This window comes from Cololabis saira, chromosome 8 (genome assembly GCF_033807715.1).
Source record: "Cololabis saira isolate AMF1-May2022 chromosome 8, fColSai1.1, whole genome shotgun sequence".
Taxonomy (NCBI): Eukaryota; Metazoa; Chordata; class Actinopteri; order Beloniformes; family Belonidae; genus Cololabis; species Cololabis saira.
In genome coordinates, this window is record NC_084594.1 from 9,761,208 (window position 1) to 9,783,203 (window position 21,996).

Sequence of the window (21,996 nt, forward strand, 5' to 3'; positions counted from 1 at the left end):
TCCTGCTGGCGTCTCTGCTCCGGCGATGATCCGCGCCAGCCAGACCTGCACTTGTTTTAACACCGAGGTGGAAATCAAGACAGAACAAGAATCTCGTTCTGCATCGTCGATCAAGCCGAAGCTGAAGTTGGCTGCACTTTGACAGTGTGGAGGCTGCAGATGGACAGACGCCTCGGACAGACATGTGCGAGGTTCCTGCAGCAGGAAACTAAACCCAGCAACCTGACACTCAACTGAAACCCGAAGCCTCGATCAGGGTAAAGTACTTTTTTTTATTTTATTTCATTTTTAAATAGCCTCTTTTGTATAGAAAGGCACTGTTTAGACCCAGCCTGTAGACACTTTTTGGATAAACTCAGATTAATGCTTTTACTATGATAAAAACTGAAACATTAATCTGCATTAAAAAAAGAAAAAAAAAAAGATTATTTCTATAATCATGATCAGAATATATCACTGACCAGCTCCTTCATTTTTTCCTGTACCTTGGTCTCTTCTATTCTGTGTCTTTATTCTGCAGCAAATATTTTATATTTATGTACATTCGTACATACTAACACACATACTAACTTCATTCTTTTGGTTGATGTGGCTGTTACTGTAAAATCGCACAAACTTTTCAATCTCATACTGTAAGTTTCAGGTATCAGGAAATGATAACACCAACAATAATAATAAAACAATCTTATCCTTACCGCATCTTAAAATGAGGTAAATAAAAGTTCAGATGAGCAACTAAACATGGTATATTAAACTGTGTTGAGCCAAAACCTGTTTATCTGGAGTATTTAAATGTGTGTTAAAACAATGCCAAGGAAGAAAGAGCTCAGTTAGTATCACAGAAAGACAAATACTGATACTCATCAGGCTAAGAAGGCGTTTAAGGCCATTTTCAAACAAACAAAGAACATTCACAAATGGAAAACACTCAAGACACTTTACAACGCTCCCAGAAGTGGGTGTTCCAGCAGGTATAGCCCAAGATGAAAGTGTGTATTACTCAAACAAATTGGATTAAAAAAATGTAATAAAGATAATAAAATATAATAAAAAGACCAAAAAACTGCAAAATATAGCTACATTTCGGTTGGTTTCAGTTAGCAACAGTTTAAAGATTGTGACATTACAAATATAGACTGCAAGGGTATACGCCAGAGGTGGGTACAGTAACCAAAAATTGTACTCAAGTAAAAGTACTGTTACTTCAGAAAAATATGACTCAAGTAGAAGTAAAAAGTAGTCATCCAAATAATGACTTGAGTTAGAGTAAAAAAGTACTTGGTGAAAAAACTACTCAAGTACTGAGTAACTGTTGAGTAACGTCTGATTTATTTTTTTAACAACCCTTCAAACAGACAAAAGTACAAAATAATCATCTTCAGGCAAATTAAATCAATAAAATAATAAAATAATTAAAATTAATAAAAAATAGCTAAAATTAATATAAGTTTAAAGTAAATTCAAGTACTTTAATAAATGATAAAATAACAGAATAAAAAAATTTATTTAGCACAAGTAGCACAAAATGTCAAGCCTTTGTACTTTTCTTTTTTAACCAGGCAGAACTAGAACAAGCCCATGAACTCATAGAAACTCTGTGTGTGTTTGAGTCTGTGTAAATGTGATAAAACATGCAAAAACAAACATTTTTCCCAAAGAATTATCCAGTGATGTCATGAGATTGACCCGTACGCGGATAAAAGAAAAGTAACGAAAAGTAACTCAATGTAGCCTAATGTAGCGGAGTAAGAGTAACAGTTTCTCCTTCACAAATCTACTCAAGTAAAAGTACAAAGTATAGTGATTCAAAACTACTCCTAAAAGGACAAAATTTCACAAAACGTATTCAAGTAAATGTAACGGAGTAAATGTAACTCGTTACTACCCACCTCTGGTATACACTTGTTGAAAAATTTGTTTCCAAGCGAATGCCTTTTGTCTTTAAAAAGTGTAGGAAACATGTTTTTAGGTTTGAAAATTTAATTTGCACAAGCCACAAGACTTGGAACCGTGTCCTATGGACAATAGATGAGACCAAACAAATCATATCAACTATAATCGTCGAGCACAGAAGTCGGGATGCAGTGGCAGGACCTGGTCAGTTTGCTGTCTGCGAGTTAAACATAACCTGCTTTGTGTACCGAAATCCTCCAGAGTCAGAAATTAAGCCATCTATCTAAACATTTAAGTGAGAAGAGGGTCGTGCAACCGGAGCATATTGGCTGAAAAACCAATGGATCAAGGTGTCAAGGTGTTGCAATGGACCCGTCAAAGTCCAGACCCTGAAAAGCTTCAAAAATAAATGTTTGCAAAGGTCGATGAACTGAAACAACACTGTACAGAAGAATGGGCTCATATTTGGCCACAGTGATGTGAATGACTATTGAAAATGGTAACTTCCATTATTGCTGCTGAAGGCACCTCTACAAACTACTGAATCATGGGGTGTACTTGTTTTTCAGCCATTACTTCTGCATTTTGGCTCAATTTTTGCTAAATGAGGACCGGAATTGACAAAGTGTAGTATATCGTGTTGACCATCTGAAGTTGAATCTAACTAATATTAAGGCCTAATAAGGAGAAAGTGATTAACAAAAATAAAAAATCATGTCATGATATGTAAAAACTTGGAAACAAAAGAGACTGTATGGTTGTTAATACATGCAACATGAATCTATTAGTCTCAGTGCGGCCTGTGTTGAAAAAAATCGATTTCCCAATTCTAAATCGATTCTCATATTAATTCCTAAAAATCGATTCATATGTCTAAAGATCGATTTTTTATTTCTTTTTTATTTTGTTTTTTCTTTTATTTATTTATGTATTTTTTTCATCATTACATCACAACCTTTGGTTATTTTTTTGTTTATCCCCAAAAAAGGAATGTTTTGTTGGACATGAGAATAACTGGTGCCATGTTTTTGCCTTTAAATATGTTTAAAGGTATGAAAACATTAAAGTGTTAGGTTATAATTGCATAAATTGTCTATATTTCATTACTTTATACACTGTCTTGGGGTTACATTTGCAAAAAATGCTAAAAACCGAATGCTCAAAAATTAAAAACCAAAATAGACCGAAAATGGAACAAATAAAAACGGAATGTGGGAAAAAATAAAACCGATTTCATCCGTCTCTGTTTCTTCCCTGGATCTGTTTGGTAATTCTGACCCACATGATGTTTCTGAAAGCAGTTCTATCAGCATTCTGGGAGCTGATTGGTCCTTACAGCATCATTAGCTGCTAATACTTGCTGTTGAATCTCAATATAACACTAGTAGTAATATTTTGCATAACTACAGTCATATCATTCATGCAACAGCTCAAAAAACTGTTTTAATAACACTAACCCAAATCAATATCGGAATCAAATCGAATCGGATCGAATCAAATCTTGATAATCAATTCTGAATCTTAAGAATCGGAATCGAATCGATTCTTGACATTTGAATGGATCCCCAGCCCTATCAGCTTGTAGTCTACAGTTACCTTACCTGCCAGGAAAAGCAGTTATTTCAGTTGAAAATCTTAATATGTTTTGATGTAAATCTTTGATAATAAAGTATAATAGGAGAAAATGCTTTATAAAGCAAACACCAGTTAACCCTAAAGATCTCTTTCTTCTCTGGCTCTGTGTTTTGCCTCAGCAGCTTTGACGCCACCATGCTCCCTCGTTGTGTGTGAATGGAGGCGATGGAGAGCTCGTCCTCGTCCGTCAGGCGTCGGGCCTGGATCAACAGCAGTCGACAGTGGCCGACTGTGGAGGAACCCGAAAGACTGCAGCACATCTCACCCGCCTCCATAGCAGACGACGATGTCTTTTCTGATGGTGAGCGCCAACTCACGGCTTTCTGAGAAATCCTGCCTCCTCTGCAGAGGTGTCAAGTAACGAAGTACAAATACTTCGTTACCTTACTTAACTAGAAATTTTGGTTATCTATACTTCACTGGAGTAATTCTTTTTCAGACGACTTTTTACTTTTACTCTTTACATTTTCATGCAATTATCTGTACTTTTTACTCCTTACATTTTAAAAACAGCCTCGTTACTCTATTTCATTTCGGCCTTTAAAAAAAAACTATCCAGTTAAATTGCTCCATCCGGATAGAGTGAATTTGGTTGTGGTTGTTTCAGATGTTCTTGTCCAGTTTTGTTCTTACATCCGTTCCCTCAGATTCCTGCAACTAAACTTGGATGTACATTCCAATAAAGGTTAGGATAAATGATAACATGCCTCTGAAGTTTGACTTTTTGCACCATTACAATACTTATAGGCAACTAGTCATCATATCTTCTGCTCTCTGAAACACATGTTAATGCCCAATAGTACACATATATGGTTCTTTAATATATTTGCATTATACTAAGATGCATTCATTTTCAATGGCTTTTGTCCTTAATGGCTTTTTTCCCCCTTAAATTACTTTTACTTTTATACTTTAAGTAGTTTTGAAACCAGTACTTTTATACTTTCACTTGAGTAAAAAACTTGAGTTGATACTTCAACTTCTACAGGAGTATTTTTAAACTCTAGTATCTATACTTCTACCTGAGTAATGAATGTGAATACTGAAGACACCTCTGCTCCTCTGCTTCAATTTAAAAAATAATAATTTTAGGAACTAAAACACATATCTTCTGCCCTGTTTTGCTACACTGACATTCATAGCATTACAAATACAATATGACTGATTATATAAGTCCAAAGCTTGTACTTTTTTAGCAAAAAGCAAAGAAGAAATGACTTGAGTGTAGTCAGTGATCCCACAGGTTTCAAGAAAAACCTGTCTATTCGATGAGGATTACTCATAAAAATGTGTGATTTCCACAGGATGCTTCACAGGAAAGATTGAGGACTGGCTCCTTGGTTGCGGGTGAGTCAAGTTGTGTTTGATTTAAGATATTTACTGAGTTCTCACTGCCAGACACCAAAGGATAAGTTGCACGTTGCTGGAAACTCTAACAAACAACATGTAGCAGCGTGGAAACTCTCTGAAGTCAGCTGTTACAGGAAGGCGATGCTGCAAGTTGTTTACCATCATTATAGCCTGAGAACATGTGCTCATATTGTTCCATTGGAATAAAAAAATGGTTTCGATTTTTTTTTTTTGTTTCAAAATCACAAAAAGACCATCGAGGACTGAACTTTTATTAATTTGAGAGATTATTTTCAGGCATTCTCTCCCCGTCTTATGGAGATTTACAGAATACACATTATCAGGATGGAGTTGCAATCGTTAAAAAAAAAAGACAACTTCAACTTCTTTGACGTTTGTGAAATTTCTTTGTGGTTTATTGTTAGACGACTTTATAGCTAATAGAGCGTCATAGTTTCCCCTTTCATTTTCAAAACTGATTGGAGGAAGGAGGAAGAATATTTCATGTTAGTCATTCAGAGGGAAGCTAAACTTGTGGTGAACGAGGGAGTCGCTGCAAAGAGCAGGTCCGGATCTAAATGGCCTGCAACACAAGCAGCCTGTTACCGCCTGATTACAGGCTGTATCTAACCAGCTCGTACTGTAACTGTAACTATCGTTCTCCTCACGAAGGCACCCATGCAAACACAAGTCTGATAAACGCATGCAAATGGCACTGTCTTGATATGTGTGTTTGTATTGACGTATTAACAATGAAGATATCTCTGCCTTTCAGCCCGGACGTCTGCTCAGAGAACAGGAGTCAGCTCAGTTTTGGTGAGTATGAAATAAAACAAATCTTAGCTAAAATATTTCACATACTGTGGTGTGAGAAAAAAGAAAATCAACTCAAATTTGCAGTTTAGAAAACTGAAACCATAGAAAAACCTTTTCTTGAGCAAAGAGCATCAGTAGAATATAAGAGCACATGGACACATGAACTGACAGCCAGTGACCAAAGTGCCTTGCTCAGCTGAACCACTTTTTCTTTTCTTTTATGCTTTACTTTTAGAAGTTCTGTGAAATGAAGAAAAGGTAAAAACAGAACATTAGAAGGGGTAGGACTAGAAAAGTTTTTTGAAACTTCATCCTACACCCTTTCAAACAGGAAATATTTATTTACATATAGATTTGTCTCTTTAATTTGCTTTGTTTTGCTTATGTTTTTTTTTTTTTCAGTATATACATTTTATGTACTCTGATTATTTTTTTTGTTTTTGTTTTAACCTGTTTGAATAAATAATTAAACGAAACGAAAACACATCATTACAGTATAGTCAAGGTACTTAATTTTTTTTATTTAAAAAAATGCAATTTATTGCAAATATTCAAAGTATTCAAAGTCTCGTAGGAAAGTCCCTTTCTTGACTGAAGAATTGGATTCTTACTTCCTGTTGTAGTTGGTCAGAGTGGAGCTGACTGAAACTATTTTATATTCAGCCAAGTTGTGAAACCCTTCAACAGTCTGGTTACACACACAATGGTGCAATGTACACTACTTCTTTATGAATAACAGTGGAATATAATTAACTGCAATTATTCAAGAGAAGTAGTACATCTAATTTATACTGAAGTTGGATACGTAACTAAAAGGATTTGATGCACAATTAAGAACAGAGGTGGGTAGTAACGAGTTACATTTACTCAGTTACATTTACTTGAGTAAGTTTTGGGAAATGTTGTACTTTTAGGAGTAGTTTTGAATCACTATACTTTTTACTTTTACTTGAGTAGATTTGTGAAGGAGAAACTGTTACTCTTACTCCGCTACATTAGGCTACGTTGAGCTGTTACTTTTCTTTTATCCCTTTTATCCGCGTACGCATCAATCTCATGACATCACTGAGTGATTCTTTGGGAAAAATGTTTGTTTTTGCATGTTTTGTCACATTTACACAGACTCAAACACACACAGAGTTTCTATGAGTTCATGTTTGTTCTAGTTCTGCCTGGTTAAAAAAGAAAAGTACAAAGGATTGAAATTTTGTGCTACTTGTGCTTAATTTATTTTTTTATTCTGTTATTATATATTAAAGTACTTGAATTTACTTTAAGATTATTTTAATTTAAGCTATTTTTTTATTAATTTTAATTTATTTTATTATTTTATTGATTTAATTTGCCTGAAGATGATTATTTTGTACTTTTGTCTGTTTGAATGGTTGTGTTAAAAAAATAAATCAGTTACTCAACAGTTACTCAGTACTTGAGTAGTTTTTTCACCAAGTACTTTTTTACTTTTACTCAAGTAATTATTTGGATGACTACTTTTTACTTCTACTTGAGTCATATTATTCTGAAGTAACAGTACTTTTACTTGAGTACAATGTTTGGCTACTCTACCCAGCTGTGATTAAGAAGGAGATTATAAAAATCTGTTGTTAAATGAAAGGAATTTAATGCCAGAACATATACTTTTCCAGATTCTACCCCGGACAACTCTGCCGATGACTTGACTCTTGGAGCTGATGGTAAGCTTTCACAATACACATGCCATTTTGACAGACAGGACACAAGAGGACGTGCTTGGTCATATTGCACAATGTTCGGTGGTCGACTAATACCAGCTGTCTAGCACGGTGGTGGAAGTGTGATGATTTGGGCTTGTTTTAAACCCACAAGATATGGACTCTTTGCTGTCTTCAAGTCAGTCATGAACAGAGGTGTCAAGTAACAAAGTACAAATACTTCGTTACCTTACTTAAGTAGAAATTTTGGTTATCTATACTTCACTGGAGTAATTATTTTTCAGACGACTTTTTACTTTTACTCCTTACATTTTCACGCAATTATCTGTACTTTTTTCTCCTTATATTTTAAAAACAGCCTTGTTACTCTATTTCATTTCGGCCTTCCGGATAGAGTGAATTTGGTTGTGGTTGTTTCAGATGTTCTTGTCCAGTTTTGTTCTTACATCCGTTCCCTCAGATTCCTGCAACTAAACTTGGATGTACATTCCAATAAAGGTTAGGATAAATGATAACATGCCTCTGAAGTTTGACTTTTTGCACCATTACAATACTTATAGGCAACTAGTCATCATATCTCCTGCTCTCTGAAACACATGTTAATGCTCAATAGTACACATATACGGTTCTTTAATATATTTGCATTGGACTAAGATGCATTCATTTTCAATGGCTTTTGTCCTTAATGGCTTTTTTCCCCCTTACATTACTTTTACTTTTATACTTTAAGTAGTTTTGAAACCAGTACTTTTATACTTTTACTTGAGTAAAAAACTTGAGTTGATACTTCAACTTCTACAGGAGTATTTTTAAACTCTAGTATCTATACTTCTACCTGAGTAAGGAATGTGAATACCTTTGACACCTCTGGTCATGAACAACTTTTCTATAACGTATTTCAGAGATCAAAGTATTTAATAGAAAGCTAACTACAAAGAAGTGGATGAAACTTCCTTCTCAAACTGAAGGCTGCTGCCAGTATTCCTTTCTTTGTTGTGCAGTTCATTTAAAACAAGCCTTTTGTTTAGGCATCTCGGTCAACGTGGGTTCATTTCCCTTCCAGTATCTACCCACAGAGAGCATTATATCAAGTAAAGGAAGCCAAAAATAGAATCAAATGTTCCTCGTGTTATGCGGTATGAAAATATCTGTAGACCTTCTCTATCAGTTTATCTTTTCAAACATGCATGAATGTGAATTCCACCTGGAGCGACTTCCTGGTACAGGTTTTTCAGCTCTTTGACTATGACATGACGCAAAATGGTGGAGTTAACTCATCACGTACACACAGACACATAACTTACACCCCTGTGAAAAGGTTTTTCACTTTCAAAACAATATCCTTCTTCATTTCAGCTTCTGTTTTAAGCGGCGGAGCAATTGCGCCTGAAAGCAGGTGAGTAGCAGCTTTAATGCATTATTAGAGTAATGATGTTACAGCATATCACAAGAGTGTTTTATTTTTTTAATTAAATGCTCACATATGAATGCAGGGCCAATGTGGTTATGGTGTTTTATTTTATGCTTACTTCACAAGAAGATCATTTATGTAGATGGTAAAGCTCTTATATTTTAGATTTGCAGATCCACAATGCATGTTCGGGTTCTACAAACTTTAACATATTAAAGCTGTTTCTGCTGGACAGATGACATGATGCATTTAGATCAACCTTGAAAAACAATTTAGAAAAACCAAGGCACTCAAGAAGTTAGAAAAATATAAAAAGCCTTTATTGAATCATGGCTTAGTAAAAGTTAAAAAAAATGCCAACATGTTTTGGTCTTTGTCTTTGTTATCTGCCTTGAAGAAGGCCTACATGGCCGAAACATGTTGCCATTTTTTTAACTTTTACTAAGCCATGATTCAATAAAGGCTTTTTATATTTTTCTAACTTCTTGAGTGCCTCGACTTTTCTAAATTGTTTTTCAATCTTTTGGATCCCCATGCCGAAGAGCACCTGAAGTATACTTTTCATACACCCAGCAGCACTCCATGCGTTTGTAGTCAGATTTAGATCAACCTTGTTGGTTAAACTGATAATTTTATGGAGTCTTGTTTTACTTAATACTCCAAACTTTCTGAATTTACCCAAAAAAGGAACCTAAATCAACTATAATTTGCTCTGCTTCTTCTTTTTCTCACGCTTCGCTGACCACAAAGCCCGGCACGACAGCCTTCCTTCAAAAAACAACCCAGCAGTCTCCCCACCAGGTCAGTACTTACAGTCTTCTTCAAGTAAAAACCAAAGGAGTCAAAAGGTTTTGCTAATATGGTCATATTTTATTCGACTCTGCTCTGAAGCATTTACATGTGTATATATAAATGTAACCCTCGTCTAGTTGTAAAGCTAAAGTGCTTCGTAACCTATTTTGCATGTCCTGCATATATAGTACCCCTCGTCAAAGATTATGTTTGCCGTCGCTGAACTTGGGCCACAGCATGGCCTCCAGCTGCTTCTCCTCTTCCACCTGGAAAACCATGTCAAGGTGAGGCTTCAACAATATTATAATAATAGTAACCACTTTTTAAATGTTTAGAATGATAGATTATTTTATACAGGACTGTCTCAGAAAATTAGAATATTGTGATAAAGTCCTTCATTTTCTGTAATGCAAAAATGTCATACATTCTGGATTCATTACAAATCAACTGAAATATTGCAAGCCTTTTATTATTTTAATATTGCTGATCATGGCTTACAGCTTAAGAAAACTCAAATATCCTATCTCCAAATATTAGAATATTCTGGGAATCTTAATCTTAAACTGTAAACCATAATCAGCAATATTAAAATAATAAAAGGCTTGCAATATTTCAGTTGATTTTTAATGAATCCAGAATGTATGACATTTTTGTTTTTTTAATTGCATTACAGAAAATAAAGAACTTTATCACAATATTCTAATTTTATGAGACAGTCCTGTATAAAATAATCTATCATTCTAAACATTTAAAAAGTGGTTACTATTATTTTTTCTAAATTTACCACATTAATTTAAGTCCTTTTTCCGGCTTGCTTTTACCTGGGTAATGCAGTCTTGTGTTTCAGTTATACTTTGTATTAGGGCTGTGCGATTAATCGATTTTAAATCTAAATCGGATTTATTAATCAAGACGATGTTAAAAAAAAGGAAAATCGGAAAATCGATTTTCCTTTTTTGCAGCTGGCTGCGTTACAGACAGAGCTCGTCTAGTCATCTTTGTTTGGTCAAGAAAATTGTAAATGTTGTCACTTTACTAAACTCAAGGAGGATTTACAGTATCTTTCAATTGCACTTCATTCCCAATAGGGAAATTTGTTTGCTTTTTTTCTTTAAAAATAAAGATAAAATATTTGAAACAATTTATTCCATTGTCTTTTGTAGTTTTACCAAAAAAATCGAAATCGAAATCGAAAATCGAGTTTTCAGAGAAAAACAATCAGGATTTTATTTTTGTCCAAAATCGCCCAGCCCTACTTTGTATATTTTCCTCTATTCATTGTTTGGATTTGTCATAACTGCTTCCAAATTTGACGATTTTGTAAAATGTCATCACCACATCCAGCGTGTCAGAGATTCTGCAGCTGTGTGCGGAGGACGTGGAGGAGACTCTTTACCAGCTGGGGTTTGGCTGTGAGGAGCCACAGGTCACCGTGCGTATCCCCCCTCGCTTCTTCACCTTTCCCTCTCAGGCCCAGGGCATCAACTTCCGCCTCTTCCTGGACTCACAGATACGGCGGATACGAGAGGAAGACCCCAGCCTCTCTCTTGCCAGTAAGACTGTTGTGTATTTAAGTCACTCTTTTTTCATTGCTATTATAACCAGTACTGGAGTTGAGGGGGGATGAGGGGGGATGGCATCCCCCCTGAAATAAAAACAGTCAAAATCATCCCCCCTGTAAAACTGCCATCCCCCCTTTCCATCCCTTATGTCATTTCATCAATGAATGTGGTTTTACTGCTATTTCAACATTTAGAGTCATCGCCAGAAAAATAACTTATTTGACAATTTTCACCTGTTTTAAGTAGAAAAATCTGCCAATGGGACAAGATTTATCTTCTCATTACAAGCAAAAACATCTTGTCCCACTGGCAGATTTTTCTACTTATTTCAAGTGAAAATCTACTTGAAACAGGTGAAAATTGTTAAATAGTTAAAATGTCTAATTTTTTGTAAAAAAAAATCTCATTACATTTAAGACAAGACTCAAAAACAACCATTTTCACCTGTTTCAAGTAAATTTTCACTTAAAATAAGTGGAAAAATCTGCCAGTGGAACAACATTTTTTTGCTTGTAATGAGAAGATAAATCTTGTCCCACTGGCAGATTTTTCTACTTATTTCAAATGAAAATTTACTTGAAACAGGTGAAAATGGTCAAATAACAAGTTATTTTTCCAGTGATTAGTCTTGTTTTAAGTGTAATACGATTTTTTTTACTAAAATGAGACATTTTAACTAGAAATAGGACAAATATTCTTATTTTGAGTTTTTGCAGTGATCCATTTTACTTATCCTGTGAAGGACAGAGTCATATTGATAAGTTCAGAAAACTGTTTTTTATTGTTGTGTTTTGATGTATTTGATGTAAGCCCAGTGGATATTTAAAGCTTACAGAATGCTGCATTTAACTGCTGCTATGTCATTCCTGCAGTATTTCTGCAGGTGTTTTGGTCAGTGCTATTATTTGTAATATATTATATTATTTGTAATCAGCACAAATTATCTGTCCCCATATGATAAAATCCACCATCCCCCCTGATTTTTTTTTACAACTCGAGTACTGATTATAACGCTGTGTGATGTGTGATAGGATGATTCTGAGATGCATCTATTCAAGTTTCTTTGTTTTTTCTTGACAGGCCGGTTCAGACAGGTCCAAGTCCTCACAGCTATGGCCAACGCTTTCTACTCTCTCTACTCCCACGTGTCCCGCACTCCTCTCCAGAAACTGTCCACGCCAGAGTTCAGCTTCTCCTCTCCTGTGGAGCGGATCGAACGCTTCAGGACCAGCATTCGCAGCGAGCCGCGCTCTCCGGTGGAAAGACTGAAGGACACGGTCAACAAGATGTGTCTGTACGCCGGCTCTCCCCACGGCTCGGACTCCACCTCGCCACAGCCCTCGCCCCTCAAGAGATCCAGTCTCAACGAAGTCGTGGACGTAGTCCTGAAAACCAAGACTGGCACGGCCAAGAAACTGGACTTGGGGGAAGATGATAAGAATAATTGGAGTGTGGATGTTGGACCGGTTGCTGATACTGGGATAAAAGCACTAACACAGGAGACACAAAGGGACACAGATATTGCTCAGAATGGAAATAAATTTTGCCATAAGGAGATACGGGACAACGAACAAACAGATAATGCTGATGATGGTGAAAACGGTGTCGGACAAGAAGATCTTGACACCGTAAGAACATCTCTAGCGTCATCTTTATCAGGAGAAACTGTGATAGAAACAGAACATTTGTTGCCTTCATGTGAGCCGGAGCTGCGATCGTGTTTGAAACAAACGGAAACAAGGACAGCTGAGCTCAATCCAGTCGTCAAGGTTACATATGATCTAATCTGTCCACAGATAGTGGAGAGAGTGCACAAGACGCATTTCTGTTATCAAAAAGCACACAATACAGACAGTTTATTTCATACGGCGTCTGTGAGAGAAGCAATCCCTGAATTACACGAACCCTGTATAGACACCGTGACCTCTGAGCCCGAGGGGAACTCACACACGGTCGATACCTCCTCATCGGGATCTCTCCCCGTCCTGAAGCCTGACGGCAGCTACGCCCATTACAGCATCACCGTGACGGGTTGGGAAGGGGAGGATGGGTCTTTGTCTTCCATGAAAACATCAGATTCCAGTTCTGCTTCACCTTCCTCGTCCACGCCGACGTGTAAGGAGCCGTTCACCGACGTGGAGAGACAGTACCTCACTCCGGTGACACACCCGGGCCTGGGCCACCTCTCCAGTAACCCCAAGCAGGTTAACTCCTTTGAGCTGGAGGAGGTACGGTAGTTTCATGGCATTTCTCATCATGTGTAGTATGCAGTACTGGAGTTGAGAGGGGATGAGGGGGGATGGCATCCCCTCCTGAAATAAAAACGGCTGTAAAACCCCCTGTAAAACTGCCACCCCCCCTTTACATCCCGTCATTTCATCAATGAATGTGGTTTTACTGCTATTTCAACATTTAGAGTCATCACCAGAAAAATAACACCAGAAAAATTACTTATTTGACCATTTTCATCTGTTTCAAGTACATTTTCACTTGAAATAAGTAGAAAAATCTGCCATTGGGACAATATTTATCTTCTCATTACAAGCAAAAAAATCTTGTTCCACTGGCAGATTTTTCTACTTATTTTAAGTGAAAATCTACTTGAAACAAGTGAAAATTGTTGTTTTTTCCAGTGATGAGTCTTGTTTTAAGTCTAATGAGGTTTTGTTTTTACTAAAATGAGACATTTTAACTAGAAATAAGGCAAATATTCTTGTTAAGATTTTAAGTTTTTGCAGTGATCCATTTTACTTATCCTGTGAAGGACAGAGTCATATTGATAAGTTCAGAAAACTGTTTTTTATTGTTGTGTTTTGATGTATTTGATGTAAGCCCAGTGGATATTTAAAGCTTACAGAAGGCTGCATTTAACTGCTGCTATGTCATTCCTGCAGTATTTCTGCAGGTGTTTTGGTCAGTGATATTATTTGTAATATATTATATTATTTGTAATCAGCACAAATTATCTGTCCCCATATGATAAAATCCACCATCCCCCCTGATTTTTTTTTTTACAACTCGAGTACTGGTAGTATGTATGAAAATTAAGATGGTGTGTGTGGAAAATCTTGTTAAAAACAAAGAAAAATATTACCATGAAAAGTTGCACGAGTCTGGCCAGTTTAAATAGTTGCTCGTGTGCAGCTTTGTTTGGATAAATTTAACACAATGCTGTCAATTAAGGTATTAAAAGTAAATGGGAAACAAAAGAATTGAAAACAGAACAATTCATGTCACAAAACAAACCTGAGAACAGTATTTTAGACGTAAGGCAGGGACATCTCTCGTTTGGAAGGTGACATTCATTTTTTTTCCCCATGTCTTCTGGCGTGTTAATTTCCAAAGAAGTGTCTTATTGTGGCACTTAAAATGTTGAGTTATGTGAAATGTAATTGTGATTTCTGTTTTATACAGCAGGTATGTTTTGTGGTTAGTGAAATGATGCATCGTTTTGGAGGCAGATTTAGTCATTCGGGCAGACGAGTATGCAGCTGCGTAAATCAAATAGTTGCAACGGGAGAGTCCAGTTCTCGTCGGTAGACTTCACTGTTGTATGAATACAGGCACTATCGTTCATTTCTAATATAGCCAGAGCGATCTCACGAATCCGGGCTGAGCTGCAAACAAGCAGAGGTCCCGGTGTTGTGCCAAAAAGTGATTGCCTGCCAGAATCTGATTTCTCCCCTGAAAATGGGTCTTTTCACCTGCTAAAAATTGATTGAAGGCCAAATACAGTTAATGAAAAGTTGTTTCTGCCTAAACATGACTTGATCTCATTCTTGGGCTTCATAATCTGAAAATCTGACGTTTTAGCGCTATTGTTCAACGGGCTGCTGTGTGCGCTCCAGACAATGGCGCTAAAATGTCAGATTTTCAGATTATGAGGCTCAAGAATGAGATCAAATCATATTTAGGCAGAAACAACTATTCATTAACTGTATTTGGCCTTCAATCAATTTTTGGCAGGTGAAAATGCCTATTTTGTGTTGTAATGGTCCTTTAAAAGAGTTAAAAGCAATCCTGTGTGCTCTAGTGTTTATATTATGAAGCTCAAGAATGAGATCAAATCATATTTAGGTAGAAACAACCTTTCATTAATTGTATTTGGCCTTCAAACAATTTTTGGCAGGTAAAAAGACCCAATTTCAGGGGAGAAATCAGATTCTGGCAGGCAATCACTTTTTGGCACGACACCGGCAATGTGGAGTGTTTGGTTTACAAGTGACAGACCAGACAAGCATAACCCTGCACTGTCAGTTCAGTTAAATATTCAAGATGTGCTCTTTGTATCTGATTTATTTATTTTTTTTTTTAAAAAGAAGACTTTATTCGGTCTACTTCTATGAATAAAGTCCTATTTCACATAAGTTTATCTACAGTCACATTTGGTATTGTTTGTATGGTCCAGGATCTGACATCACCAGTAAATGAATAGGAGCCAAATGTTTAGCCAAATACCAATGAGGAAAGAATTGAGGACCTAACATCCACCTATCACTATAACTTACCATAAAGACTGTTAAACAACTTTTATTCCAGAAAAAGAAGGCACGTGAACCTAAACTAGTGGTGCATCGCTGCGTCCTTGTGATCTGGTCAGAGCAGGTGAAAATGTGAAAATGTGGATGATGGCATCCACCCAAATAAGTTCATTTAGAAAACATAAATACAATACATAAGAAAACATGAAGAGCTACAGGTATTGTGTGGCTTCCTGTAGCCGGATCCTCCAGGAATCCAATATTTCCTTGTTTCTCGTCAGTTAAGAGTCAGAGAGCTTGGCTTTATCACTGCTGCACTTCCAAGATAAATACTGACGTTCACTTTTTAAATGCTAAAACTGAGTTTGTGCCTAACATAAAGCCCCAGTAAATCTGCACATTGGTGTTTTACACTTCAGGAATATTGTATTAACGATCTTTCCAAATCTGTGATCTTTACAGATCAAACAAAATAAATAATGTTGCATGCTCGATGGACTACAAATGACAAATGACACAGCTTTGTGATGAAAGTTCACAATATAATTTTAATTATAAAATTGCATATTGTTCAGCTTCAATGGTTTATATTATTTTCCTAGTTGTTGAAGCAGAGAAGTAATAATTAACACATACTTCTACCATCTATTTCTACAGGTTCACAGTGCAGGAGAGGAAGACTTTGGGCAACAGAGAACAACGGGAACACTCACATCACCCAAGTCCAAGAAACGCCAATACAAATGTAATGAATGTACATATTTTATTTGTTTATCTTAAATCTCCTTTTGCATTATCACATTTCACAGGAATGTAACTTTGTTTTAGGCTTGAGGGCAATTTGCCGTTCATAAAGCTATAAAGGTGTGAAGGATGTTATCAGTTAACACGGTAACAGCTGCCCTTGTTTTAGCTTAGTTTGCACAAAGTTTCTTTTGTATTTCTTTCTTTGTACACGAATCATGGGAAACTCAGTAAATCAGACGAACTTATGTATGCGAGTTACCGTGAGCGGGGTGCTCTCTGACATACAGGTCACTGTGCAGGTGTTTTCATGAGAGGGAAAATGATGTTGCTCTTTGCCAATTTAGGTCAGACTGCAGCTGCTTACGTGTTGGAGTTTGCAGCACATTGACTGCGTTTACATGCACTCAATAACCCTTTTAAAACCTGAATATTGGTAATAACCCGAATTTGCACGCCCATGTAAACACCAATAATATAATAACCGCTTTGAATAATCCGAATTTGCTCATATTCCGGTTTTTAAAAACCCGAATATGACCCCTGGGTTACTCCTTTTAAAACCCGAATATTGGGTCATGTAAACGCCAAACGGAATATCCCGATCAAACGGAACAGGAATTTATTTTCTGCGCATGGTCTGTTCGCAAGGAATCCTGGTCTTTTGAGTCCAGGAAGTTCTTCTAAAACACAGCGAAACGCAAGACCACGCCACACTTTTGGAGTGAGGAGACTAATCACTTCATAAATGTAATGAAGGATATGAACATTTTGGCATTTGTAGACGGTAGAAAGTACATGGATAGCCAGATTTACAAGAAGGTGAGCGAAAAGTTGCGCAAAGCAGCATTTGTTTTGAATTTGGATACAGGAAGAAGAAGCGGAAATGACGGTAATTGCGTCATCACGTTCTCCGTGCGTCACTGGTTTGATCCAGATATCCCAAATGATTAATTACCATGTATAAAAGGATAACCCTGTTTGCTCACGCATGTAAACGGAATATTCCGAATGTTTCAGTAACCGGAATATTAGTAATAACCAGAATTTTGACTGCATGTAAACGTAATCACTGAGAACAACTGATTGCATTTATGTGTTTGTGTAGGTGAAGTGGCTCGGGGAGACAGCATGCAGTCTGACAGCAGCGGCTACGCAGATGAAGAAGTCACGCCCTAACCACAGACGGAGCAGATAAGGGAAGGATGATAGGACCAATGCTTGCAACATTGTGCATCTGAACAGTTTCCTGCCCCTGAACACTTGAGCTCGGTCATCTAAGCATTTGAGACATGGATCAAGCGCTGGCTTTTACTCCCATCTTCAAGTGGTTGAAATGTCTTAAGACGTGAGCAGAATTTCATGAAGAAGTAAAAGTTCTGATTGAAACACAGTGTGGACTGTATTGTAATAGAGCAGTAATTTAATAAGGTGAAACTTAACAACAATAAAACGGAAAGCTACAAATTCTATTGTAGCTCATATTTCCTTAACATGTTTCTTTTTTTTAACATTTTGTCCTGCGACCACGAAGAGATCCCTTATATGTATTCTCTGCATTAACACCAGTGGTTTCAGCACCTAAAGTTAAAAAATGGCAGTTAACTTCCTTATTTTAAGAATCACTTTTAAAAAAAAAAAGAAAAAAAAAAAAGACTTGGGCAACAGCCTTTTCTGAGAATAAGCGTTTTGTTACATCCCACAGATATGCCACTTGTTGCCCTCGAGTGCAACCCCCTCTTTCCCCACCTCCCCTCCAGAGTCAGTTGTAGAGAAATCTTAGACACAACAGGTATGCAAAGGATACAAACTGGAAAATCCTCATCATTTGTTCATATTTCAATGCAAGTCACAATCAGAAAAGGTACAGAGAACAAAATGGAAAACACAAGGATATAATTATGCTGGGGGTTCGACACACAAAATTCTTGAGGTAATATTTAAACTCCACATTATAACATGTGGTAGCTTTATTCTTCGGGTCTGTCATATGCCAGCTAAATAGAAGGTTTGAATATGTTTAATGATTATAACAAGACAAAGCTTCATCTTAAAACCCGCTGCAGTTCTTCCTGTTTGAGATGGTCATAAATGCATAAACTGCTCAAACAAATACATTTACAAAGCTCCTAATGCAAAGTGTGCTATCTAAAATAGAGATAACCATGACACTGTAAAGAAACTGGACAAGGCAATTCAAATTAAGCGTTTCCAAAAATAATACACCTAATTTCACTTCATGACCTGGAAGATAGCGTGGCTAAACATTAAGAGCATGACAGCAACAAACAGTTAAGCCTGTGGAGTTCACATTAAAATACCACTAAAGTCTTGTTTGCTGACACTCATGCAAACTCATTTATTAAAGGGGCGGCCTTTGAAATAAACCCTCTCTCTACATAATAACACAACTGAAGGTTTTTTTTGTTTGTTTTGTTTTTACATCCATCCATTAAAAGTGGGATTTTTTTTAAACTACCAACAAATAAATAGAATAGTGATTCCAACACCTGATTCATAAGAGTCTCTGGGTGGTTCAAGTCAATCGTGAGGCCGAACTCCTCAAAAGGGCACAGTTTCTAATTTGAAAGATATACTCTTTAAAAGTTATATTTAATAAACTACAGTGGATGACATAAAGACTAAATGTAAAAATTGTGGAAAATACATTTTAAAACAATTTGTGACAAATATGCAAGCTGAGAAATTGATGATTTTTTCTTTTTTAGACAATCAAATCTTTACTGGCACCTATCGGATATCAATGAGACTGGGGAAAAAAAAAGAAGATAATTCTCTCTTTTTTTTTAAATCTACGGTTGTTTATATTTGTTGGGTTCTTCACAAAAATACCTCCGTTGTCCAAACAGGAAATGCATAATGGCACTGTGTAGTGGTGTGTTCAAGTCTGCAAGGAAAATCGACAGGGCCCCCTTACTTCCCTCCTGCCATAATTTTGAGGTACTGAAGTGCGTTGTGAGCTGCGTTGGCTCGGGCAGCATCTAGGTTTGCAGCAAAGCCGTGGCACACTGTGATTGGCTGAGTGGACAGCTCTACCAGACACTGACACAGGCCGCTGAGGCTGCGCTCCTCTGAAATGACACAGAGCAAAAACATTTTTGTCAACAATTTCTTGTGTCTGGTATTGATTAGCTACATACTTGCAACAAAAAACTGATTGCTGCTGTGGAAAGAGGCTTGAAAACGGCAAATAACGATATCTGGACACGCACATGTACGGCAATACTCAACTTGATCAAAGTGGACTGAGAACAGGACGCTGATAACATTCTCATTTCTCCTTAACAGGGTCGTGTGTGAAGTAATCGATAATCAAATCAATTAATCTGGCTTCCTCTGGTTTCCTAAATTGAGTGTAGGATGTAACGCAGCTGTGAGACGGTGAATGAGCCACGTTATATAAGATGTAAGGGGGACATGAAAGGGATCTGCTATACAGGACTGTCTCAGAAAATTTGAATATTGTGATAAAGTCCTTTATTTTCTGTAATGCAATTAAAAAAACAAAAATGTCATACATTCTGGATTCATTACAAAACAACTGAAATATTGCAAGTCTTTTATTATTTTAATATTTCTGATTATGGTTTACAGTTTAAGATTAAGAATCCCAGAATATTAAAATTTTTTGAGATAGGATATTTGAGTTTTCTTAAGCTCAAATAAAGGACTTTATCACAATATTCTAATTTTCTGAGACAGTCCTGTATGCAGCTGACATAAACGTGTGCATAGGAGTTTTCTCTTCTTAAGAAGGCGGTCAACAGTCAGAATATTGGCATGCATGGAAATGTGAAAAGTTTCCAGAGTTTTAACCCTATAATCCCACATGCATCATATTTTATACATGAATTTCTGAAACCTCTATTATTTCATGTCAGGCTTAAAAGGATAAAAAAAAAAAAAAACAAACAAAAAAACCTCTGTAATAAAAGCCTATAACAGGAGACTGTAGCCAAAGATAATGCAGACTTTCCTTAATGACATTGTAACAATAACCTTGACGTGGAAAAACAGGAACTGCTGACTTTGCTGTTTTTGGTATCAACTGTTCTGCAGACAGAGTTTGCATGTACCGGTAATATTACTGCGACTCCCTGCACACGAATCTCATGCGTGCCTGGACAGGGATGTGATATGCATTTAAAACTATGTGGTGTCGACAGCCACACCAATTTCTGACACACTTAAAATACTAACTTGGATGCAGCGTGGTTTCATTTTAAGACATTCTTTTACAAACTTAAATAGACTAATCTGACATCGCCTTGGAGGAAGTATTTTTTATTTTGACAGTTTGTCTACTTTTTTTGGTAATGTGGATTCATCAACAAAAGAGTTTGCTGCGTCTCGCTCTTTTGAGCTACGGTTTTGCTTAAAATACCTTCTAAACTTGAAGGTTTAATGCAACGCTTTAAATGAATCCCAATTTTTTTAACTGATCTGCAACTGAAGAAAGAAATGTGAAAAACGCATTCACTTCTACTGTTAAGCCGGATTTATACATCTGCGTAGCGGCTACACACGGCGGAGCCTACGCCGTCTTTAGGGTTTATACCCCTGCGTGATTGTCTGTACCTTTTTAGGCAGTAGTGCATGTTCTTTCCCGCAGCACTGCAACTCGCAGTGCTGAGTTTCCTTGTGTTTATTCTCTGCATGTAGCTCAGACACAGCAGTGACGGAACAAACAGCAGTTGGATCTGATAAATGTTGGGCATTAGTCGTTTTTACAGACATAGCAGCAAACTATCGTTCTACCAGACTTCAAACCAACGAAGAAGAAATAGTGGTGGAAAAGTTTCACTCTAAATCCTGTTTCTTGCGGTTTGCATCAATCTATGACGTCAACATGACGCAGTGTCAGCAAGTTTTGAAGGTGCACATGGGGCAATGCAAAGCTCTGCGTTAGTGGAGTTTGCATAGAGGCTCTGCTCTGCGCCGCTGATTTGACTGAAACAGACATTAGGCTTAAATTACTGACCTGCCCTCATTTTACATCACTATATTTTTCCAATATGATTTTTTAATATAGTTTCAGTACTTTGATGTGTGGAACAGTTCAGGCTTTTAAAATGCAAACGCCCATATACAGGACTGGCTCAGAAAATTAGAATATTGTGATAAAGTTCTTTATTTTCTGTAACGCAATTAAAAAAAAACAAAAATGTCATACATTCTGGATTCATTACAAATCAACTGAAATATTGCAAGCCTTTTATGATTATGGTTTACAGTTTAAGATTAAGATTCCCAGAATATTCAAATTTTTTGAGATAGGATATTTGAGTTTTCTTAAGCTGTAAGCCATGATCAGCAATATTAAGATAATAAAAGGCTTGCAATTTTTGAGTTGATTTGTAATGAATCCAAAATGTATGACATTTTTGTTTTTGTAATTGCATTACAGAAAATCACAATATTCTAATTTTCTGAGACAGTCCTGTATTGCATCATGACGGTTATTGAAGCACTACATACTTTTGAGTGGAAATTTACCGACAAATTTAGTCACTTATATTACGGTATGACATTACGTCAGATCAGTGATTTGGCTACTGTGTGTTTCATGTTTTTCTTGGAAACCAAACATCAGCTCCACT

General features: G+C 36.6%; 2 protein-coding genes across 3 annotated transcripts in view; one reads left to right on the forward strand and one right to left on the reverse strand.

Moving 5' to 3' along the window:
* On the forward strand, positions 1-17,852 carry tespa1 (thymocyte expressed, positive selection associated 1). Its single transcript, XM_061726698.1, has 12 exons — positions 1-257; positions 3,651-3,829; positions 4,833-4,875; positions 5,654-5,694; positions 7,341-7,388; positions 8,742-8,781; positions 9,547-9,597; positions 9,777-9,872; positions 10,933-11,141; positions 12,231-13,378; positions 16,289-16,376; positions 17,484-17,852. Exons 2-12 carry the CDS (start codon positions 3,685-3,687, stop codon positions 17,552-17,554), a joined length of 1,980 nt encoding a protein of 659 aa, XP_061582682.1. The 5' UTR covers positions 1-257; positions 3,651-3,684; the 3' UTR covers positions 17,555-17,852.
* Positions 16,199-21,996, reverse strand: part of tarbp2 (TAR (HIV) RNA binding protein 2) — a 15,635-nt gene continuing 9,837 nt past the window's right edge. For both annotated transcript variants that reach the window (XM_061726699.1, XM_061726700.1), the window contains one exon: positions 16,199-19,467. In XM_061726699.1, coding sequence (XP_061582683.1) covers positions 19,310-19,467 — 158 coding nt within the window. In that variant the 3' untranslated portion in view covers positions 16,199-19,309. The remainder of the gene's footprint in view (positions 19,468-21,996) is intronic.